General features: G+C 38.5%; 1 protein-coding gene across 1 annotated transcript in view; it reads left to right on the top strand.

Moving 5' to 3' along the window:
• Positions 1 to 7,792: 7,792 nt before the first annotated feature.
• RNF146 (ring finger protein 146) overlaps positions 7,793 to 25,570 on the top strand; it is a gene marked incomplete at its 3' end in the record, with an annotated part of 26,830 nt that continues 9,052 nt past the window's right edge. Inside the window, exons 1-2 of the mRNA XM_010861949.1 lie at positions 7,793 to 7,904; positions 16,144 to 16,251. Coding sequence (XP_010860251.1) covers positions 16,250 to 16,251 — 2 coding nt within the window. The remainder of the gene's footprint in view (positions 7,905 to 16,143; positions 16,252 to 25,570) is intronic.

Here is a 25,570-nt window from a genome sequence, read left to right as displayed (position 1 = left end):
AAACTTGCTCAAACTCATGTCCGTTGAGTTGTTAATGCATCCAACCATCTCCTCCTCTGTCATCCACTTCTCCTTCTTCCTTCAATCTTTCCCAGCATCAGGGTCTTTTCCAGTGAGTCACTTCTTCACATCAGGTAGCCAAAGTATTGGAGTTTCAGCTTCAGTATCTGTCCTTCCAATGAATATTCAGGACTGGTTTCCTTTAGGATTGACTAATTTGATCTCTTTGCAGTCCAAGGGACTCTCAAGAGTCTTCTCCAACACCACAGTTCAAAAGCATCAATTCTTTAGTGCTCAACTTTCTTTATAGTCCAACTCTCACATCCATACATGATTACTGGAAAAACAATAGTTTTGACTACATGGACATTTGTCAGCTAAGTAACGTCTCTGCTTTTTAATATGCTGTCTAGGTTGGTCATAGCTTTTCTCCCAAGGAGCAAGCGTCTTTTAATTTCATGGCTGCAATCACCATCTGCAGTGATTTTGGAGCCCAAGAAAATTAAGTCTTTCACTATTTTCATTGCTTTCCCATCTATTTGCTATAGATGGGACTAGATGCTATAGATGGGAAGTGATGGGACTAGATGCCATGATCTTCGGTTTTTGAATGCTGAGTTTTAAGTCAGCTTTTTCACTTTCCTCTTTCACCTTCATCAAGAGGCTTTTTTTGTTGCTCTTTGCTTTCTGCCATAAGGGTGGTGTCATCTGTATGTCTGAGGTTATTGATATTTCTCCCGGCAATCTTGATTCCAGCTTGTGCTTCATCCAGCTGAGCATTTCTTATGATGTATTCTGCATATAAGTTAAATAAGCAGGGTGATAATATAGTCTTGATGTGCTCCTTTTCCTATTTGGAACCAGTCTGTTGTTCCATGTCCAGTTCTAACTGTTGCTTCCTGACCTGTATACAGGTTTCTCAAGAGGCAGTTCAGGTGGTCTGATATTCCCACCTCTTTCAGAATTTTCCACAGTTTATTGTGATGCACTCAGTCAAAGGCTTTATTGGCATAGTCAATAAAGCAGAAATAGATGTTTTTCTGGAACTCTCTTGCTTTTTCCATGATCCAGCAGATGTTGGCAAATTGATCTCAAGTTCCTCTGCCTTTTCTAAAACCAGCTTGAACGCTAGCATGTAAAGTGAGTGCAACTGTGCAGTAGTTTGAACATTCTTTGGCATTGCCTTTATTTGAAATTGGAATGAAAACTCACCTTTTCCAGTCCTGTGGCCACTGCTGAGTTTTCCAAATTTGATGGCAGATTGAGTACAGCACTTTAACAGCATTGCATTTTAGGATTTGAAATAGCTCAGCTGGAATTCCATAACTTCCACTAGCTTTGTTAGTCGTGATGCTTCCTAAGGCCCACTTAACTGTGCACTCCAGCATATCTGGCTCTAGGGAGCTCTTCAAGGTCTCTTATACGAGTGCTAATCCCATTTAAGAGAGCTCTATCCTCAAGACCTCAAAGCCCCCATCTACTAATATCATTGCCTTTGTGAATTTAGGATTTCAGTCTGAATTTTGGCTATGCACAAATATTCAGACCATAGCAAGATTTTATGTAGAAGACACAGTTAGTTCAAAATGTAGGAAAAATTTCTGTGCACACAGAGATTGGTATGTTCCAAGTTACTCAAGTCACTGGAAGTTTTAGATTTATTAGTATACTGTTGTCTAATGATGCTAACTTCTCCCATTATATGTGGCTCTTTTTCTTATTCTGAATAATAATGCTTATTTGTACTTTATATCTCTTCTTAATAAAATTTGTCTAAATTTATCTGTTATATTGTGCATTTATTTCTAAATCAAAGAAAACTTTTGGATTATTGATCCTTCTTTGATTTTTATACCTACAATTTTATTTCTCTATTCTTGTGTCCTTTTAAAAATTCCTAGTTTTATTCTTTATTTTGAGCAATAAAACATTTTAAGTCTATGATATTTTCTCTGAGTTTAGTTTTGCCCATGTTCAAGAAGTGCTAATATATTATGTTCTTGTTATTCTTGTTTTAAGATTGTCTCAGATTACAATACTAATTTTATTATTGGTCCAAGGTTTAGAGACTTGGAATTTTGAAATGATACCGGATTTTTTCCCATTTAATAGTTTCTTATTAATATCAAGTTTAACTACATTGCTAATCAGAAAAAATATAGCCCAATAAAGCATTGAGAAATTTATTGAAATATTTGTAAATGAGTTCATGAGTTTTTTTCTTCTTTCTTTGTTTAGTAATTATTACATGGCCATCTGAATATAAGGTATATCTTCTCATAGATATAAAGTTTATTATATATCCATTGATTCAGACTTAAATGATCATGCAATTTCTCCTTATCATTATCTTCTTTTTTCCTGTGTATTTTGTGGAAGGTTGAAAGATGAATCAGTTGTGCAAAACAGTTTTTTTTTTCCCACACTTGTCTTACACTTCTAACAGTTTAGAAGGATTATGAAAGTGTCACAGCCAGAAATATGAAAGTTTATAGCTCAAGTATGCAACCATTTTTTGCTAGATTCAGGAACTGAATCATTTTATTAGATCGTTTTTTGTTGCAAATACTACATGAAAAACAAACTCAAATTGATAAACAACATAAGGGCTACCTATGAACTCTGAAAATTGAGAAGTCAGGAGAAAGGACAGCTTTTCTGCATGCTTCGGTGAGGCCTTTGCCGTTCTGCGAGCCCTTCTGTCTTCTATCTATTAGTTTCCCCTTCGGGCTGGTTTTCCTCAGGATATCAACATGGATGAGGCAGGTCAGGCGTCACACCTGCACTTGATGCCCTCTGAAGAAGCAGAGGCTCCCTATCCTCAAACTCTCTGTAAATGTTCTCAAATTTCAGATGATAGCACCATCTTGGGTCAAATGTCCACATCTTACAGTCATTAGCCAGGGGTTCATGTATCCTCAATGACTTCATCTAGTTTACATTCTCCATTTACAAGAATGAAGTCATATTACCCAGAATCTCATGGGCCGATATGGATATCAGGGGACAAAAGGGGGAACTCAATTCTAGTCAGAGTAGCAGCAAATTCCTTGTCTGCTGATGCCCAGCCTCTCATTGGCACTTGCATATTCTGTTTTATAGCAAAGGGATCTGGAAAAGTTATTTCCCAGAAGCCACTGACCACTGGTTTCCTATGTGGTTCTAGTAATGCAAGGAACTTATATGAAATAGAAGAAGGGGGAGGGAGAATGTGATTCTTTTCTTGTTCCTGGCTCTGGCAGTGGTGGGGTAGGCGACTGCTAATCACCATGAGTTCCTGTAGGCTTAGTGAGCTTATGAGTCCTGGCTTCCTCCTACAGCAGTTCATACAGGGGTGCTTGAACAGCCTATGGGAGAATATGAATAGGCTCTTGGAAACATCAATGAAAATTTTGCTCTTCCATCCTTAGGAGAGCTTGTGAGTGTCCGCAGTTAGTGATTTCAGGGTATCCTCATCTTCCTTCTCTGGGTCTTCCAGTTTCATAATATATTGCAGCCAATTCACTGCATTAAAGTCCCTTTGTTCTAAATACTTACAGTGGTGTCAGTTTTTCAAACAGGACCCTAATGAATATACCACTGGGAAAAATATTTCAAGCTTCTAGGTTATAATTGCATTAAACTGATCATTGATATGTATATAATTCCTAAATAAATAAATAAAAATTCAAATATGCATAATTATAAAACTATTTGACATTGCTTTCCTAAATCCTAACCATTTGGAGGAAAATGTGGCATTGCAAAACATATTTGCTTCCCTTATGACTGTGAGCTATTTCCTTTATGCAATAGGGTACACTGTGTCAGTTCTATTAAAATAATGATCTAGCTTTAAAATAATAAGCAATTCTGCCAATAAATAAAATAGAGTAGTTATTCAACATAATGCTCAATGAGGTCATGTCCAATGAAGGAAATATGAACTTTGGAGATAATAGCTAATGTTGTCAATATAAAACATCTAAAAACTAATATGTATATAATGTACACATACAGTTAAGGTTAGGAAAGGTGTGCTTGCCTTTACAGTCAAACTATAACATCTTACTCAGGGACTGTTTTGTGTTGGGCTATTTCCCAAGCATAAAATTGTCAGAACTCAGCTGTAGCTTCCAGGGCTGCTGTAGAAACACTAAGAGTGAGCCAAAGGAAGAGCACTGGTTATCATGTTAGGTAAAGGATGAGCACAAGCAAAACTGTCCAGTCTGCTACTATTTACAAAGGAACTCTACTCAAAGAGTAGATATTTTTGATTACTGAACAACATGTCAAATAGTAGGACACAGATCAAGCTATATATCAGCTCTTGAAGCAAAATCTTCAACTGGAAATGGAAAAGTTTGCTTTCCAAAACTTCCTCTTGGCTTTATTTCTATTCATCTGCTAGTAATAATGACTGGGTGCATTCCTGAATCTGGTTTGTTCTGGTTCCAAACACATGAGAAAGTTGTGTCCACAGTTATCAGATGATTGCTGGCATGTGGGAAGAAATCTAGCTCAGGGCTGGTGCACAAAATGGTCCCAGACTATTCTAGAGCTAGAGTTCTCAAAGTTCTTGGTCTTGGGAACTTTTAATAGTCCTAAAAATTATAGAAGCCTCAAAAGAACTGTTTTATATATGTTAATCTATCAATAGTTACAAAACTAAAACTGAAAACAGTTTAAAATATTCATGAATACTTTACATTCATTAAAATTCGTCAATTAAAATTAAGTCATTTAAAATAATAATCCATAATGTTAAAGTAAGTACATAAATATTTCCTGAAAAATAACTATATTTTTCAAAGCAAAGTTAATAATGAAAAAGAACAGTATTATCTTAAGTTTTACAAATTTATTTAGTGCCTGGCCTAATTAATATAGGTAAATTCTAGAATCTGCTTCTACATTCAATCTGTTGGCCACACAGATGGTCACACATCATGTGACCTCTGGAAAACTCCACCGTGGTAAAGTTAAAGGAGAGGGGTGGGAGAAAGAGAGAGAAAGAGAAACAAGGCAGCTAGAGTTTTTGTATGTATTATTATCCAGATAATTTTTTACCTCTAGGACCCTCTGATAGGATCTGAACAACCCCCAGGGAACACTAGGAAACACTCTGAAAACCACTGCCCTAAACTAGTTACAGCAATGGTTTTCAACGCATTTTCCACTGAAACACATATAATTTTCTCAAGCACATTTTCATGGATGTCTTCAGAATTAACCAAACAGAATGTTTTGATCACTAAACTAACAACATCAAACATTTTTATATGTTGGGGGGATAGTATGGGGAAGAAGGGGTGCCTGAGATATGTGGTATTTATGAACACATTTCATATTCTTGGGGGAAAGAGTTATGAATACTGAGCAGATCCTAGCATTCTGTTGCCACTCCTTTCTCCCTGATTCAATGAAGCAAAATAGAATGCCAATGATAATAACATTATTACAAAAAATCTTGAATCTGTTGGACTCTGATTTAATCTCTTTCAGTAAACCATTTAAAAGAGATAAGGTAGGTTGTAGCAGAGGAGGTCAGGAGTCCGATTCTGAATGTGTTTTGAAGGAAGAGCCAACAGATTATTTGCAAAGTGGATATGAGCATAAGAGAAAGAGAGAAATTAAAGATAGGTTTTGATTTCGGATGGCCTCAGCCTGCAATGACTTGAAGAGTGGCTTGTCTTCCCAAGTAGAGATAGAGGCTGGGTCGTGGCAGTGAGAGCAGCAAATCCTAACCACTGGACCAGTGGTCAGTGACAAGGGCCCTGGCTTTTTGGCTTTGCAGAAAAGAATTCCCACAAAGATGGAATGTAGTGAAGCCAGTATTAATTGGGAGGAAAAAGAGTATAGCACGTGTGGATAGACACATGGGCAGACTCAGAGTTTCTGAGTCGAGCCTTCATGGCAATCTGAATTACTTTTATGAGTCATTTCTTCTGATTTTCCTTTGGTCAGTCATTTTGACTTGCCTGGTTCAGAGTCCATATTTGTTATATCTCAGGCTCCTCCCTTGTGTGCACTCGAATCTCTTCGCTGAAAAGGATTCTACTAAAGAGGCCTCTGGGTATAGCATTTCTTCCCATCATAGCCCTTTCACCTTCAAGGAGCCTTTCTGCCTGTGGTCAGGGAGGTCTCCTGACTTAAAGAATGAGCATTATTAATACGGTGTCTGGGCAGGCCCCAGCCTCCTCTCTCAGTTGTCCTGCTATTCTCCTCTTGGCCAAAGTTATTTCTCAGGAAATCAACCCTGAATATTCATTAGCAGGACTGATCCTGAAGGTAAAGCTCCAATACTTTGGCCACCTGATGGGAAGAGCTGACTCATTGGAAAAGACCCTGCTGCTGGGAAGGACTGAAGGCAGGAGGAGAAAGGGACAACAGAGGACGACCAGATGGATGGCAACACCAACTCAATGGATGTGACCTTGAGCAAGCTCCTGGAGATGGGTGAAGGACAGGGAAGCCTGGCATGCTGCAGTTCATGGGGTCACAAAGAGTCGGACATAACTGAGGGACTGAACAACAACAAAATTCTCTTGGAGTTTCAACCACAGGGAATGACTCACCAATCCCTTTACCTTAGGAGCCCTGGGGCAGCTACATCCTGCCTCAGCTTGAACAAGGAAAGATAGAGCTATTCACTGACATGATTAACACTACGAGTGCAACTGAGACAGAGCTTGAAGCCCACAAGGGCATTTTAGTGAGATTCCTATAGACGAATTCCATTTCTGCGTGCAGATGGATAAATCAGCAGACAGATAAACAGAATAAAATAAAATGCACTGATTTCTCTACATATAAGAAATGAAAATTTTTGAACCTTGACTAAACAGTTAATGAGAGTTGGAAATTCGACAGGACTGCAAGTAAGAAGATACTGGCAAAGAATTTGAAATATATACTGCTCTTTTAAAGGTAAGAAACCATGCTCTTCCACCTTCATTTTACTAAGAATTAAGAAAGTACAGTTTCAAAAAAGACAACGTACAGGCTCAAATGAAATGGAGGATACAGCCAAGAGTTTGATGTTTAAAACCACACATGTCCAACAAATTAAGCCATTTCTTTAGTTTTTAGATTTGTATACTGATTAATCTTTTTCCAGCTTCTGCATTTCTCTGGTAGCTCAGACGGTAAAGAATCCCCCTGCAATGCGGGACACCTGGGTCGGATCCTTGGGTTTGGAAGATCCCCTGGAAGAAGAACTCGCAACCCACTCCAGTATTCTTGCCTGGAGAATTTCAGGGACAGAGGAGCCTGGCGGGCTACAGTCCATTAGGTCGCAAAGAGTCGGACACGACTGACCACATGTGAGCCAGTCTAAGAAAAAGGGGCCCAAAAGGAAAGTAATTCTTTTTTTGCCGATTAAATTAATTGCTCAATGGTTCAAAATAGGAATAAACTGGACTTTTTTTGAACGAGAACGCGCAGTGTTGCCACAGACTCTTCAACCTCAAATCCAGCTAGGTGCCCAAAAGGTTCTCCTGGGTATGGAAGCCGGGTTTCTGAGCAGCACCACCTGCTGGCCCTACACGCGTCCTACTTCCTCGGCCCCCGATCTCTCTCTCTCTGGTGGACTTGCAGTCTTTCATAATTCTTCGGCACCTAATTACAAGCACAGCAAAATATAATGTAGTTAGAAAGACGCAAGCCGCGAAACTACACATCACCAGAGATCCGAGAAGATCAGCCGCTCGGGCTTCAGGGACGGGGAGTGGGGAAATAAGGCGGGGGCGGGGCCGGCGCGAGCTCCCTTGGAGCGGCGCTGCTTCCGCCTCTCGTGGCCCCGCCCCCGCGACGCGATCGGCCGTCACGTGACGGCCGCGCGCCCGCGCGCGCGTTCCCGGCCGCTGCAGGCTCGGAGGCCGAAGAGAAAAGACGGCGAGGCGGCTTCGGCTGTGGCCACAGAGGTGGGAGTCGGGGCGAAGCCCACTCGAGGGGCAGGGTGAAAGTGAAGCCACTTCTGGGTCCTACTCGGGGAGAGGAGTGATGGCCCGCGGCGTCACCTCCAAGCGCGGCACTCCCCGGGTCGGCCCTGTTCTCCGGGCCTGAGAGGGGCGGCGGCGGGGTCAGGGGCTGGGACGCGGGTGGACGCCCTTGGGCCGGCGCGGCCGCGGCAGTGGAACCGAGCCGGCGTGGCACAGCTCAGCCCTTTCCGCCGCCCCTAGCTTGGTTGCTGTCAGAAGCAGGAAGACTGTGACGGACGCCGCGTTGCCCGTGGCCGCCGCAGCCGCTGCCCTGGGCGAGAGCCCGGAGCTGGTCACGGTCGGGGTGCGAGAGGCGGAGCAGCGGCCATTACTGCGCAGCCTCTTCCGCCGGGGTCCTCGTAGCTGCTTTCGGTGCCAGCCAGGTCCCTTTCCTGTCCCCTCAGCGCAGGTGTCAGGCCTCTACTAGGGGACTTTATGGGCCTCAAGATGTAGGGGCGGCGATGGTTGGAGGGGTAATCCCCCCGCCCCCAGCATCCCGTGCGGAGGCGTCCACTCGGGCCTTGGGTCCGGACGTACAGTTCCTGCATTTTGTTTTTCCGGAGTGTCTTTGGCATCTTTCTCTCCCCTCTCTCCCTCCTCCTCCTGCTCAGTTCCTGGGTCTTGCCTAATCCGACGAGCAGTCCAGTCCCTCGTCTTGTCCGGGTTAAAGCTCAGCACTGTTGTTAAAGCATCAGAACCACTGAGAGGTGTCTCCGTACCCGCTGAGTCTCCAAAACCTCAGTGCATCTTAAAAGACGAGGCTGTTGCTTTGTTCTTTTGGATGCTGGGTGCGGAGTTCTCTCCCTACCACCCCTCCACCTCCCCCCGCATCCCGTCTGAAAGGGTAAATGGATGTTCCATTGTGGCCGCTATTTTTTGTTTTCTGTGGGCACCTAGAGAAAGGCAGAAAAATTGTTTTGAGTTTATACGTACTTCTGGCAACTAGATCTTTTTCTCTTGATATCAGATTTAGTACGGCTTTCTTTCTGTTCCCTAAGTGCCATTTTACTGAGCACTTATTTCTCAAGTTTCTAAAGTAGTTACATTTTGTTTATTAAGTAATAGTGAAACTGGAATTGAGAGAAGAAAGCCAAGAAATGGTAGAAAAACGCATTGTCTTTGTGATTGATATTTTCAGGTGCCCCTCCAATGTGTGTACTTTTCTTTTTTGATTACTTTTTTTTTCACTTAACATATATTTTATTGAAGTATAGTTGACTTACGCTGTTTCAGGTGCACAGGAAGGTGATTCAGTTATACATACATTATTTTTGAAGTTATTTCCCATTATAGGTTATTACAAGATATTGACTGTAGTTTCCTGTGCTATACAGTAAGTTTTTGTTGATTGTTGCGTATTTATTTTTTTAAATTAGAAATCCGCATTCTATTCATAGTGAGTCAAGCAAGTGGAATCAAATGTCCTAAAAAGTCACAAGTTTTCTAAAATGTGCATATTGCATATATGTATACAAAGCTTTTCTACTGTGCTTGATAAAGATTTGAGAACATCAAAAAGAAAAGATGGAGAATTGGAAAATATAAATGAAATGGGAGCACTGAATATGAAATAGAAAAAGTGAAACAAACTAGATAAAAGTAAAAGATCGTCATATAGTCCAGTTGTTTTTAAACATGACTGCTCATTAGAAACATATCTGGAACTCTGGAGAAAAGCAATACCTGGGCATTTATGTTTTTCAAAAAATTTCAAGATAATTCGGATATGCATCTGGATATTAAAAAGTGATACAGGTTTTTCTATTAAATCATAGTTTTGGTGATACTGAGTTCTATTATTTTTCTGTTGATCAATATAAATAATAATAAGTGAGTAATAGTTATATAATCACAGTAGTGAAAGATGTTATCAGTTTTCACAATCAATGGCAAGATAAAAGATAATTACAATTGCAGGCCATAATGGGAACATGATTAACTTAACTATAAAATAATTATATACAGTTTGGGTGGTCAAGCTGTGATGTGGTAAGTGGAAGTGCTTACAATGTGTGTCCTTTTAAAATAGGGTTTGAAAATATGTCATTGAAAGCAATATACGTTTCCAGAAATTGGAAGACTTAAGGCTATTTTGTTTTTTAATAAGTGATTCTATATTCATACTTTTAAAAGACCTGACATACAGGACACAGGAAGAAAATCACCTGCTCAAGTAACGGGATTTATGATGTTGGCTTTGCTGTTTTTGTGACCAGCAAATATTGTTTGTGTTGAGTGTCTGGGAGTCTGTGAAGTGCGCTAACAAAACATGAAAATATATCCCAAAATATCTAATTTTAAAGAGCAAACCGGAAGAGTGAAAGCCCACTCTAAAAATAGATTTTGGATGTGTTTGCTTTTGCTTGTACATCTTAAATTGGAGCGTTTGTTAAGCTCAGTCTTTGATTTAGAATTTTGTTTCAAATGGGCCAATGTAAATTGTAATGTAAATTGTGAGCTAAATGAAAATAATTCTGCAAATGTTTACCTGTTCACATTTAATGTTAAAATGCAAAGCCCACATTTTTGGGTGAGAAGTGTAAAGTAAAGGTTTAATGCTTGGATATGAAGATTGTGAAGCCCAGAGATTGTCATACAGTAACTTTTTTTAATGGGAAATATTAAATGAAGTGGTGGAAATATAATTCTTTAACACAGAGTAGTGTAAAATATTGGACCCCATTTAGTAGAAGTGAGTTTTGACTGAAGACTTTTGTTTCCTAGTATGACTTGTGCTTTCTGTAAGCTGTTTTAACAGGAGAGGAGGAGGAAAGCTAAAAATGGAAAAACGTTAGGGCATTTAGTTACATCTCTCAATCTGGGACTCTCTCTTGCATATTAAGATGTATCTGCTAAATTATACCCACTCTATCTCTGTTCCTTTTACTGGTCCTTAATTTTTTTTTTTCCTTTTTCTTTTTTGACTATAACAAAAGTTGTAAGATATGTAATATTTTTCTTTTCTGTCACTGATCTCTTTTATGTAGAATATTTTATGTAGAACATTATGTGTATTTTGAATAAAGAGTAATAACTTTTATTAAACACTGGCTGTTAATAATTGGAAAAATACAGGAAATCTTCAGATCTTTATAATTCGATATTTTAACTGTCAACATGCTTATCTTTTCTTTGATTTTTTTAAAAAGATAATCATTTATTTGAATCTATTATCTAAAAAAAAACTTAGTCCATGACTGATTTAAAAAGTAGAATCGTAATTAACCCTAAATATTTTCAGAGAAAATAACAGTGGGTGCAGATAATAGGCGCATGAATTTGTTGAGTGGTCACAAAATTACAAATAATACAACATTCATTTTCAGTTAAACTTGATTGGTTGAATGGGTAAATGATAATCTCTAAACTTTTATATATTTTAAAAAATAGTCTGCCACTTTTTCCCTTTAGAATTAAGGTGCAGAAATAACTGATGAGTTTCAAATCTTTTCTCTTTTTATGTTACCTTCCTAATAGTTTGTTTCTGTATAAATTTGCACCTTAAGAAGGAAACTTAACCCATTAACTAGTTGATAGATGCATGCCAAAATGGTAAATTTTACTGAATAATTCATAAATTGTATTTAGTTTGGTGATAATTTACAAATCATTCATTGCAGAATGAATTACGTATGTTTGAGTTATTTATGTTTGCCAAATTATTTGTGGTCTGCAGTTAGAATTACACTATTCTTTTATCTTTGGTTAAAAGTAAAAGACTCCCCCTCCCTCCCTTAAAAAAATTCTTTGATTTCAAATGTATAAGTTTTCTGAGAGCCACTCAACTATTCTGAATATTACACATGACTATTCTGAATATTACACGCCACACCATATGTTGTGCCCAGTTGGCATTATAATTCTCAGAGGCTAGAGTTGATGGATCTAATTGGTAGAATTGGGATACCTAAACCAGTCAGTTTTGATCACAGTAAAATATACGATTTTTTTTTAATCTATGCAAGCAAAGGTGTGAGTAAAGGAACATGGAGTTCGTTTTCTTTATTCAACAATTCTTGCACTAAATTGCAGGTTCTTTTTTTTTTTTTTTTAAGACTGTTGGTATGCAAGACATTCTAAACCTGCATCGTGAGCATGCTAGCCACTTGCCACATGGAGCTATTGAGTAAGCTGTGTGGCTAGTCTGAACTGAGTTGTGCTATAAAGTAAAACGTGTATCAGATTTCAAGGAGTGTACACACACAGAAGTATAAAATACCACATTAATAATTTATATAAAGTACATGTGGAAATGGTAACGGTTTGAATATATTGGGTTAAATGAAATATACTCTCTAAATTTGATTGTTTCTTATTATTGTCATTAATAGAAAATGTGAAATTACCTATGTGGCTTGCATGGTATTTCTGTTAGATAATGATATTCTTTGAGATATAGCACATTGAGGAAAATATTTTTTTAAGGATATACTTGAGTTTGAATCTCATCTCCCAGTATTGATAGCTTTGTGAATTGGGGCTAAATCCTTGTGGGCTTGGGTTTCCTCATTTATAAAATTTCTCACAGAGTCATTTTGAGGATTCAGTGATATAATGCATCTACTTAGTGACCTTCAGTATGCATATGAAATACCTGGAGATCTGATTCTCTTGGCAGAGAGTGGGGCTTTGGATATTTGTTTGTAAAGAATTTTCAGGTAATACTGCTGGTTGAGGACCACAGTTGTCATATCTGGAAGTCTAGTTTACTATATAGGTTTTAGTTCATTTTCCTCCCCTCAGCTATTATCCATTTACAGTCAGCTTTGAAATTTTAGCCACGGGAGATAGTAATTGGAAAGGTCCCTGTAGCTGACAAGATTTACTAAAGTCTGTTTTATTCCTGGATTTTAATCTGCATTCTGGAGAATTCACTGCCAGTGAAGAATAGCTGGGTAAATTATATACTTGTCAAAAGATATAAAGATGGCATCAATTTTATAATTTGTAAATGTGGTAACTCCCTCTGTTGGATTTTAAGTTGTTTAAAGAAAGGATTGAAAGTTGTATACCTTTATAGCTTTTGTGGCTAGGTGCCTGTTCACAATTAGAATGTAAATATTGTGTTAGGTGATTAATGCATTTAGTTTTTCATTCATCCAAGGAATACCAGCTCAAGACAGCAACAACTGATTGGCAGTTGACTAGCCACTTAGAGATATAAGTAATCCTTATCTCAGGGGTCCCATGGTTTACTGGAAGAGTCAGAAGCAAACAGATAATTGCAATGCATATGGTAAATTCAATAATAGAAAAATTACAAAATAAAGGGGAAGGAACAGCTTTTCCAGAGGCAATCAGAGAAAGATAGTAGCATTCATAAACCTTAAAAGAAAGACTATACAGGTAGGAGGAAATACAGAATTACAAAAAGAAATTTGGAGAACTGAGTAATTTGGTGTAACTAGAGTATTAATCTATGAGAGTGGTTGTGGGAGAGAGTTATTTAGGTTTCAGGTCTTTAAGGCTATTGAATATTGTCTGAGGAGCTTTACTTTATTGTGTAGGCTGGAGAGCCCATATAGGGCTTCACGTATGGAGGATTCATTTTTCTTTTTAAGTGTATCACATTCGGAGACTTAATTTAAGGGGTGATACTGAAGCCAAATAATCAGATGGAGCAGTAGTCCAGTGATGGTAAAAGTCTGAACTAGGGCACTAGCAGTGGCAAGAGAATGGAGGATAGATTCCAAAGGTGTTAGGGCTAAAAGTTGACAGTTTGATGTAACATGTTGAAAGGGCAGTGAGAAAAATAATTCTGTATTTCTCCATTGGCACTTCTGGTTAAGGCACAGAAGCCGAGATGTCACGTTGTAAGATACATGCGGAGATGGGGGTGTGTAGAGTATGTGTAGATGAGAGACAGAGATGTGAGAGAGCCAAGCATTCTCTCAAGAAGTTAAAATCGCTGGACTCCAGATTGGGCAGAAAAGGAAATGGAATCAGGTATTGGAGAAAGGAAAGGAGGTGGGCAAGAGACTGAAGAGGCACTTGGAATTAAAGAACGGGTGTAAGAATGAGTGAGTGAGCTGGAAGAACCAGACCTTGTGGTCTGAGAGTGAGTTTAAGATTTTAGAGAGACAGCAGTTTTAGGTGGCCATCATATTTTGTTGGGGCAGAGGGTGAAGTTTGTTGAATTTAGGAATTGAAAAATAAGGACAGTGTTTCCCAAATTGTATTTGATGGGACTACCTGCATCAGCATCACTTGAGGTGAGATTCTTGGGCTGAAACCCATGTCTACTGGCCTATAGTATCTCGAGTTAGAGTCTGAGGATGTGTGTCTCTGGGGAAGTTCAAGAACCTCTGAGTTAGGTGTTGAATGGTTTATTCTCAAGGATATTTAATAAATTCATAGTCAGGTGTCAGGAATTATAATGAATTGGATGACCAGTAGTGAGTAGATAGATTGTCAGTATTTTAAGGGTTAAGAGAATAGCTTTAGGGGATTACAGCCAATGGTTAGAGACTTCGAAAAATAAGTGGGGGTTTGTTTGTTTTGTGTTTAAGAGTAATGATATTAGAATAGTAGAATGTTTCCTATTGTCCTGTGTGTGAAAGTGGGTGGTTTCTAATATTTTGAGTAGACTCTAGGAGGGAAGTGAATGATGGAGTCCTCTTTGGTGCCACTGAAGTTGTAGGCACTTAGTAAAGTGAAAGGGTTGTGGAGGGAAGTCAGGACACTGGAGTCCTTGTCATGGAAAGACTAGGTTCTGAAGTCAGAGTAAAACAAAAAGTCAAGTTGTTTATAAACACTTTTAGTCAGTTACTTTGAAAGGTCTTCAGTTTTGAGATAGATTACATATTGTTTGGTCTGTTCTGTTAAACATTTGGTGAGATATGCTGGCTTATCTTAAAAGGGCATTTATCTAAAAAATCTTAAACACTAAATAAAATTCCAAGTTTTTTAAGGAGATAGATTCCCACACTGTAAGAGGTGCATGGAACTGAAAGAATAGCTGTCTCTTCTGTCTTGTTACTGTAGAGCCTGTCTCTGTCATCATCATGTATGTTCTTTGCAGTAAATGAGCCTCCTATAGTGGGCATGAAGTGGATGGAGGTAACACTAACTGTGAAGAAAGAGGACTAATGACTGAGATGATGTTTTGGTTGGTGCCTCAAGATGCCTGTTGTCCAGGAACCATCTTAATGGTTGTAAACTGGGACATTCATATAGGTACCAGGAGGTCCTAGTTAATGTGATGACCTTGCCTTCCCGTGCATTACCTCCTGTAGGAAGGCAGAGGCTGTGAAATACATATCATGTCCATATAGAACTTGTTTCACTTAAAAAACAATTCTTTTTTCTTGTAAAATATAATCAGTTGGCCATAGAGATGGGTTTATTTCTGCACTCTCTCTTTTGTTGGCGTATTTGTCTATTCTTACGCCAAAACCACACGTATATTATTGTAGCTTTGTAATAAGTTTTGAAATCTTTAAGTGTGAATTCACCATCTTTGTTCCTTTTCAAAGTTGTGTTGGCTATTTGGGGCCCCTTTCAATTCCATATGAATTGGAAGATGAGTTTCTTCATTTCTGAAAAACAGAAAAAAAAAACTATTGGGATTTTGATAAGAATTATGTTGAATCTGTAGATCACTTTGGATAGTTTTGTCGTCTTCATAGTTTTCCAGTCTATGAACACCAGTTGTGTTTCCATTATTTTGCTCTGAATCTCTTTAAGCAGTGCCTTGTAGTTTTTCAGCGTGTAAGTCTTTCACCTCCTTGGTCAAGGTATTTCATTCCTTCAGATGCTATTATAAGTGGGAATGCTTTCTTGATTGCTTGTTTGAATTGTTGATATAGAAACAGAACTGACTTTTTGTGCATTGAACTTATAAAGTGCACCTATGCTAAATTTGTTTTAGGTTTAGCAGCTTTCTTCGGGATTCTCTGGAATTTTCTGTATAGAGAACAGAGAAAATTTTACTATCTCTGCAAATAGATCTGGTTTTACTTTTTCTTTACCAATTTGTATGCCTTTCATATCTTTTTCTGATCTGATTGCTCCGGCTAAAACTTCCAGTGAAGTGTTGAATAGCAGTGGGGAAAGCTGGCATCCTTTCTAGAAATTTTTCCTCTTCGAGATAAAATTTGCCACTGAATTTTATTAAATCAAAGAATCATACATAATTGACTAATTTTGTTGAGAAGTTGATGTTGAAATTTTTCTTTTGCAGCACAGGATGATCCAGCAATGGAGGAGAAAATTCTGCAAACTGGCTGATTACTCATGAAGATAAGATTTTATTTTTGTGGCAGGCATCTGTGGGGTCTGTAATAGAAATGTAAGTATGGCATCATGGTTTTTACAAAGCTGCAACAAGTTAAATGACTGGTATAAAATGTAATAAATCGAGTATCAGTTAGTTTTAATCAAACAAAATGAATGTTTTATATTGACTTTTAGATCTTTAATTGAATTGACAAGTTTCTTCACATTTAATTACTATTAATATAGGCTTCCAAAAAAAATCTCTTCATAGGGAATAATCCCTATAAAAGTGAAATGGAAGATAGAGAAATTTGCACATAGAAGGCTAAAAAACTGGAAGGATCTCCAGGTCTTTTAGGTTCTACTTATTCTTTACATAGTAATTTATTTAAATAAACAAAGTTAATTTATTTTTTTTTAAGTACATTATTGCATTTTAATTCTTATTGGAGTCACTCTAGTCCCCAGTTTTACTACTTCTATTTTCCTATCAGTTTCTCTTTGTGAAATATGCTTTAAAATGTTAACACTACCTCTGTCTTGGCCATATTGAACTTTAGTCTGTTATTGATGAAACTTTTTTACACAATGAACATCATATTGCCATCTTGCAAGTTGACAGTTTTTGGTGATTACAGTAGTTAAAATACTTGACCAAAGAGTAACCCTTATAGATACTACTTCATATGTTCTCCCCATTTGACATGTAACTGTTGTTATCTACTTTTCTAGTGTGATGCTTTGATTATATACTCCCATTAAAAGTATTACCATATCATTTTTAGTGTTGAGAATTTTAATAAAAGACAAATGAAACCAGTAAGCATTTTTCTTTAAAATTGGGGCAAATATAGTTTTAATTTAACCTTGTTTACATGTTATCTGTCTGTTTATATACTTCTGTATATTTTTTAATCCTGTAGGTCAGATAGTCTGACCATCAGACTATCCCTGCCATCAAGGAATTAGACTGTAGTTTAGTAAGTAAGACACATATATAATTAATACAGTGGAAGAAATACTATATTGAGACACCAGTAAAACACTTTCAGAACTGAGAGAGTGTATTCCATCTGAAGAGTTCAGAGTGAACAGGGGAACTTTTGGTTCCGTCTTAAAGAATGAATAGAATCTTAACAATCAGAAAATTAGGAATTATTTTTCAAGCCAAGGGAATGGGGAAGGGCACAGCTGCCTAAATATCCAGGCATCTTAGAGGACTCAGGGAGCAATCCTGTGTGTGAAGGTCAATGGGAAACAGAGACTTCACAGTTAGTAAAGGGAATGAGTGTGTTTATTTGTACCTACTTATTGCCTGGTGCTTACTGGATGTTTTACTTGGATTATTGAACTCAGTCATAAGATTGTAGTAGCCTTATTTACTAATGAAGAAACAGATAAAACTCATTTTCCCTGGGTCATTGTTTACCAAATTTCTCAGAATTATCTGCTAGGGCACTTACTGAAAACAGATTTTTAGACTCTTAATGCAGATGAGTCCAAATTTCCAAGAGATAGCACATCAGCTAATTCTTATCTTTGGAGAAGTTTGGGAAACACTGTTCTAGGTCAACATGGTAAGAATAAATGACGGATTTTTAACTAAGTCTTGTTTTACTCTGAAGTCTGTGTCAGTGTACTTGAAAGTTAGTGCTTAGCAATTTTGATGACGTTATGTAGGCAGTGCTGCTGCTCCTGCTAAGTCGCTTCAGTTGTGTCCGACTCTTAGCGACCCCATGGGCTGCAGCCCACCAGGCTCCTCCGTCCATGGGATTTTCCAGGCAAGAGTACTGGAGTGGGGTGCCATTGCCTTCTCCATTATGTAGGCAGTAGAAAACTACTGAAGACTGAGTGGAGGAAAGACTAATTAGATAATTAAACTGAGGAAAGATGAGAGGAAGAAAAGACTGAGAGGTCAGGAAGGCCACTTGAGAGGTCAGTATTTTGTATAAGAGTGTGCCCAGGAGGCCAAAATTAAGGTCACAGGCTTTAGTAACAAAGGGGACACATTCTATAAAGGTTTTTGTTGCAGAAAAGCAAAGTAGCCAAGGAATAGGGGAGTGCTGAGGATGACTCCTAAGTTTTATCCAAGATAGAGACCAAGAGAAAAGGATGTGGGTTTAAAGGAGTTAATTTTTATTTTAGTCATGTTTGATTTCAGGTGACTGGAGAATATTGAGGTAGACCTTTTGAATACAGAATTGGAAATACAGCTCTTAGGAATCCAGAACAGTTCCAGATACTACATTTTGGGGATATGAGATTTATATTCATACATATAAATTTGGAATATCCTGTAGATTGTCTAGGCATGAAATGTAATGAAAATTTTGTCACTCAGAGCCTCTGTGAGGAATCCTGGTATTTCAGGGAAACTAAAGAAGGTGGGGGGGGAGAGGGGGAAATGATAACTGGGAGAGAGTACCATCATGGAAATGAATAATATAAATTTTTAGATAGAGTCTGTGGTTAATATGATTTAATGCAATGGAATCAAATAGATAAGACTGAAAGAGATCATTAGACTTAGCATGTTAGTTGATTTTGAAATTTAGGAATAGAATATTAATTGAAATCTTGGAGGAATTGGGATGGTTTAGCTTGGAAAGCTACCAGTACTCCATCCTGAGCCAAGAGGAATAAGATAGAATGAAGATAAAGATAAATTTTGAGGAGTCATTCATACCTAATTTCTTAATTTGAGGGTTCAGGATATCTCTTAACTAAGAGGTTGGGAAACTTTTATAATAGTCTTTGGGACAATAAGGAAAGAAAGGTGTCTTGGTTAAGTAAAAAGTAATTGATACCAGGCACAATGGGTTCTGGGAACTCAAAATAGCTAATCAGTGTGTGATGTTCACATATTTTGCACCATGTATTTCACTACAATTGTGGAAATTTTCATAAGTTGAGTAACTTGTAACTTTGCTCCTTGCTTGATCTTTTTTTTTTTTTTTTGCAAATGTCTCTCCTTGTGGCTTTAGAGGGAGTAGTCTCACTTTATTCCCCATCCTTCTCTGCCATTCTTCTTGTCCACTGCCTCACTTACAAATGTTGGAGTAATCCAAGGTTCTGTGATTAGCCCTTTTGTGTGCTGTGTGTGCAGATTTAATTTGGGCATCCATCCATTTTCATGTGTCAGTAATCATGTATGTGTTGGTGGCTCAAGACACTTCTTTCTGGTTAGATTTCTTGAGCGTACCTGTCCAGTTAACTCAACTGTCATCTGCCTGTCTTCATTTGAAGACTTTATAAATATCTTAAAGTTACAATGTCAGAACTCACCTCAGATTCTGAATCTTGATCATCCATCAGTAACTAAATGCTTTCATTTCTGTTTCCTTAGTATTTCTTACGTTCTACTGTTAGAACCTTACATCTGTCCCTTCCTTCCCATTATCTTTTTTACCTGGATTATTATAAATTCTAGTTTCCTTTTGGCCTCATCCTGCCAAGTCTTCCTCCAAACTTCTGTCCAGCTGGTCTTGATAAACTAGTAAACCAACTTGTCACTTCCTAACATAACCTTTCAGTGAATTCCTGTTGACTCCTTAGGAGTTAGTATAAGGACCAACTTCATAGAGATCCTTGAACTCCTTAAATTGTATGTAAGATTTCCCTAAATTTTTAATAAGGCTGTGACCAGAAGTGTTTACGAACCGTTTGCATTTAAAATGTTTAAACTTTATTAAGATTCCATAATATAGAAGGTCTCTGCTGTACTTCTTTGCACAGTACTTTTCATCTATTCATATGTATCTATCCCCTCCTTGCTAGTTACCATTTCTTCCTTTGTACTCCCTGGTGTCTGTTACACTTATCAAAAAATCATTAGGTAATGCAGTGTTCTTTAACTTTGATGGCAGACTTTATTATGCATTTCCTTTCCTAGTGCCATGGGCATGGTAGATGCTCACATGTGTTCTCTGTTCAAAGTTGAAAAGGAATAAGGAGAAATACATGACAGCTCTTGCAGCAGGTGATAAGATGCCATTCTTCTATCAGTCTGTGAAATTTCTTGTAACTTCCTGAAGCCTTATCTTTCCTAAAATTACTGATGGTGGTTCTTATATTTGGATAGACATGGTTGTTTTAGAAATAATATGTAGCAGTTAAGAGGAAAGACTCTGAAGTCAGATCATCTGGGTTATGGAACCTAGATTTGAGGCTGGCTCAATCACTTAATGAACTATGACTTTGGGTATATTATCTGAGCTTTTTGTACCTCAGTTTCCTCATCTGTAAAAAGGAAAATAACAGACCCAGTTCATAGGGTGATAGGAGGATTAAAGTATTTCACAAAATATCTGCCACATATTATGCAATCAGTAATTGTTAGTTGTTAAATAGTTTACTATAATAAAACATACATCAATAAGCATCCAACAGAAATGAAATTACTTCCGTTGTAGCTCAGTTGGTAAAGAATCTGCCTGCAATGCAGGAGACCCGGGTTCGATTCCTAGATCAGGAAGATCTCCTGGAGAAGGAAATGGCAACCCACTCCGGTATTCTTGCCTAGAGAATCCCACGAACAGAGGAGGCTGGCAGGCTACAGTCCATGGGGTTGCAAAAGTCAGACACGACTTAGCAACTAAACCACGACCACCACCAATTACAAGACACTGTGCAATAGGAAAAGTTAAGAATTTTGTCTTAAGGACTTAGGAATGGTCATTGTGAAAATTTTAATGTTAAATTTTTTAACTTGTATTAAAGTTCAAACGCTTTATATTCCAACAGAAGTAAAGATTTGAGGAATTAAAAAACAAAAAAACAAAATTTTGGGAAGGAAGATGACGTTCTTTTTTGATAGGTCTCCACAAAAGAGCTTGTAGTACTTTATTCTTTGTTCTCTTTCATGCTTTTAATTGGGTTCTGAGCCCATACTTTAAAAAAATCGGTTTTTCAGTATTTGTAGTTTTTATTGGTGTCAGAAAGTTCCTCAATATTAGTAAGCTAAAGATCTTTCTCATTTATAGTAATTTTACCTTTCTTTTGATTAGATGTCTTTAAGAAGATTAGATAAAATCTGAATACTTACAGATTTCCACTGAATTTGCCTATATCCCTCTGTATTTGGTCTTGTTGCAGAGAAGTCTTAACTAGCATTGATAGACATTTTTTCGTCTTCCAGAAATATTTTACATCGTTTAGAAGAATGGAATTTATGTGTAAAAGTAATAATAGCCCATTAAGGGTTCAGTTGGCAAAAAAAAAAATGTCTTGGGAAGTGAGTGATACATTTGTGTTCTTCAGTAGAGTTGGACCAACTTCATTCCAAATTTCTACATATTAATTTAGTAACCAGGAAATAAATTTCCTTTTTTAAAATGATCTCTAAAGTTTCCTAAGAAATTTATTACTTAGGGAATATTTCTATTTAATTAGCACTCTCTTTGTCAAATCCTTACTCTACAAAAGGGAAAGAAATAAAAACATTTCTTACTTACATATTTGTATGATCCTCTGCACAAGTTTAGCCTTCAGCCTATTTGAAGATCATCGAAGGCTTCCCAGGTGGCGCTAGTGGTAAAGAACCTGCCCACCAATGCAGGTGACCTAAGAGATGCAGGTTTGATCCCTGGGTCCGGAAGATCCCCTGGAGGAGGGCGTGGCAACCCACTCCAGTATTCTTGCCTAGAAAATCCCACGGACAGAGGAGGCTCACAAGCTACAGTCCATAGTGTCACAGAGTTGGACACAACTGAAGCAACAGCACACGTGCATGGAGTGTGTCTTACAGATGGGCAGGCTAGTGGTTTGGGTTGCTATGTCTTTATCTTCTTACATGTCGTAATGGTATCTTGTCTACTGCATGTACTTAATACAGAATTATGTAAAAAGTACTTAAAGTTTTTCCTCCTCATGTCTTACTTGGGATACACTAGGAGTATACTTGGTGAGCTACACAGAATCATAATTTGGTATTTGCTATGGCAAATTGATAGTTGAAAGTTGTTGTTCAGTCCCTAAGTCATATCTGACTCTTTGTGACCCCATGGACTACAGCACACCAGGCTTTCCTGTCCTCTACTCGCTCCCAGAGTTTGCTCAAATTCATGTCCATTGAGTCGGTGATGCTATCTAACCATCTCATCCTCTGCTCCCTTCTCCTTTTGCCTTCATCTTACCCAGCAACGGTCCTTTCAAAGAGTATTCAGTGTTGATTTCCTTTAAGATTGACTGGTTTGATCTCCTTGCTGTCCAAGGGACTCTCAAGTCTTCCCCAGCACCACAATTTGAAAGCATCAATTCTTTAGTGCTCAGCCTTCTTCATGGTCCAACACTCATATCCGTACATGACTACTGGAAAAACCATAGCTTTAACTATACAGATGTTGTTGACAAAATGATGTCTCAGTTTTTTAATACACTGTCTGGGTTTGTTATAGCTTTCCTTCCAAGCAAGCATCTTTTAATTTCATGGCTGCAGTCACCATCCACAGTGATTTTCGGAGTCCCAAGAAAATAAAATCTGTCACTGTTTCCATTGTTTCCCCTTCTATTTGCCACGAAGTGATGGGACTGGATGCCATGATCTCTTTTCTTGAATGTAGACTTTCAAGCCAGCTTTTTTATTGTCTTCTTTGACCCTCATCAAGAGGCTCTTTAGTTCCTCTTCACTTTCTGCCTTTAGATCAGTATCATCTGCATATCTGCGGTTATTGATCTTTCTCTTGGCAATCTTGATTCCATCTTGTGATTCATCCAGCCCTGCATTTCATGTGATGTACTCTGCACAGAATTAAATAAGCAAGATGACAATATACAGCCTTGACGTGATCCTTTCCCAATTTTGAACCAGTCTGTTGTTCCATGTCCAGTTCTAACCTGGATACAGGTTTCCCGGGAGACAGGTAAGATGGTCTGGAATTCCCATCTCTTTATGAATTTCCACAATTTGTTGTGATCCACACAGCCAAGGCTTTAGCATAGTCTGTGAAGCAGAAGTAGATTTTTTTCTGGAATTCTCTTGCTTTCTCCGTGATCCAGCACATATTGGCAATTTGATCTCTGGTTCCTCTGCCTCTTCGAAACCCAGCTTGTACATCTGGAAGTTCTCGGTTCACTTACTATTGAAGTCTAGCTTGAAAGATTTTGAGCAAAATTTTGCTCGCATATGAAGTGAGCAGAATTGTATGGCAGTTTGAACAGTCTTTGGCATTTCCCTTCTTTGGGATTGGAATGAAAACTGACCTTTTCCAGTCCTGTGGCCATTGCTGAGTCTTCCAAATTTGCTGACATACTGAGTGCAGCACTTTTAACAGCATCAGCTTTAGGATTTGAAATAGCTCAGCTGGAATTCCACCACCTCCACTAGCTTTGTTCGTAGTGATGCTTCCTGTGTATGACCCACTTGATTTCACATTCCATGTTGTCCGGCTCTAGGTGAGTGACCACACCATTGTGGTTATCCAGGTCATTAAGACTTTTTTTTCTCTAGTGCTGTGTATTCTTGTCACGTCTTTTTGATCTGTTCTCTTAGGTCCTTAGTGTTTCTGCCCTTCATGCTTGTTCTTGCATGAAATGTTCCCTTGATACCTTCAACTTTTTGAAGAGATCTTGATAGGTGGCCTTACAAATAGCTGTGAAAAGAAGAGAAGCCAAAAGCCAAAGAGAAAAGGAAAGGTATAAGCATCTGAATGCAGAGTTCCAAAGAATAGCAAGGAGAGATAAAGCCTTCCTCAGCAATCATTGCAAAGAAATAGAGGAAAACAATAGAATGGGAAAGACTAGAGATCTCTGCAAGAAAATTAGAGTTACCAAGGGAACATTTCATGCAAAGATCAGCTTGATAAAGGACAGAAATGGTATGGACCTAACAGAAGCAGAAGATATTAAGAAGAGGTGGCAAGAATACACAGAAGAACTGTACAAAAAAGATCTTCATGACCCAGATGATGACTAAGGTTTGATCACTCACACTCAACTAGAGCTGGACATGCTGGAATGTGAAGTCAGGTGGGCCTTAGGAAGCATCACTTCGAACAAAGGTAGTGGAGGTGATGGAATTCCAGTTGAGCTATTTCAAATCCTAAAAGATGATTCTGTGAAAGTGCTGCACTCAATATGTCAGCAAATTTGGAAAACTCAGCAGTGGCCACAGGACTGGAAAAGGTCAGTTTTCATTCCGATCCCAAAGAAAGGCAATGCCAAAGAATGCTCAAACTACCGCACAGTTGCACTCACCTCACACGCTAGTCAAGTAATGCTCAAAATTCTTCCAACCCAGGCTTCGGCAGTATGTGAACTTTGAACTTCCAGATGTTCAAGCTGGTTTTAGAAAAGGCAGAGGAACCAGAGATCAAATTGCCAACATCCGCTGGATCATGGAAAAAGCAAGAGTTCCAGAAAAACATCTATTTCTGCTTTCTTGACTATGCCAAAGCCTTTGACTGTGTGGATCACAACAAACTGTGGAAAATTCTGAAAGAGATGGGTATACCAGACCACCTGATGTGCCTCTTGAGAAACCTGTATACAGGTTAGGAAGCAACAGTTAGAACTGGACATGGAACAACAGACTGGTTCCAAATAGGAAAAGGAGTACATCAAGGCTGTATATTGTCACCCTGGTTATTTAACTTAAATGCAGAGTACATCATGAGAAATGCTCGGCTGGAGGAAGCACAAGCTGGAATCAAGATTGCCAGGAGAAATATCAATAACCTTAGCTATGCAGATGACACCACCCTTATGGCAGAAAGTGAAGAAGAACTAAAGAGCCTCTTGATGAAACTGAGAGTGAAAAAGTTGGCTTAAAGCTCAGGATTCAGAAAACTAAGACCATGGCATCTGGTCCCATCACTTCATGGCAAATAGATGGGGAAACAGTTGAAACAGTGGCTATTTTTTGGGGCTCCAAAATCACTGCAGATGGTGATTGCAGCCATGAAATTAAAAGACGCTTGCTCCTTGGTAGCAAAGTTATGACCAACCTAGCTGTTGCTGCTGCTGCTGCTAAGTCGCTTCAGTCATGTGAAGTTGACTCTGTGCGACCCCATAGATGGCAGCCCACCAGGCTCCCCTATCCCTGGGATTCTCCAGGTGAGAACACTGGAGTGGGTTGCCATTTCCTTCTCCAATGCATGAAAGTGAAAGTGAAGCCACTCAGTCGTGTCCGACTTTTCGAGACCCCATGGGCTGCAGCCTACCAGGCTCCTCCCCCCAGGGGATTTTGCTGGCAAGAGTACTGGAGTGGGTTGCCATTGCCTTCTCCAGACCAACCTAGAGAGCATACTAAAAAGCAGAGACATTACTTTGCCAACAAAGGTCCATCTAGTCAAGGCTGTGGTTTTTCCAGTAGTCATGTATGGATGTGAGAGTTGGACTATAAAGAAAGCTGAGTGCCGAGGAATTGATGCTTTTGAACTGTGGTGTTGGAGCTG

This window comes from Bison bison, unplaced genomic scaffold (assembly GCF_000754665.1).
Source record: "Bison bison bison isolate TAMUID 2011002044 unplaced genomic scaffold, Bison_UMD1.0 scf7180017864473, whole genome shotgun sequence".
NCBI lineage: Eukaryota > Metazoa > Chordata > Mammalia > Artiodactyla > Bovidae > Bison > Bison bison.
Note: the sequence above shows the minus strand (reverse complement) of the source record. Positions and strands in the feature narration are given on the sequence as shown.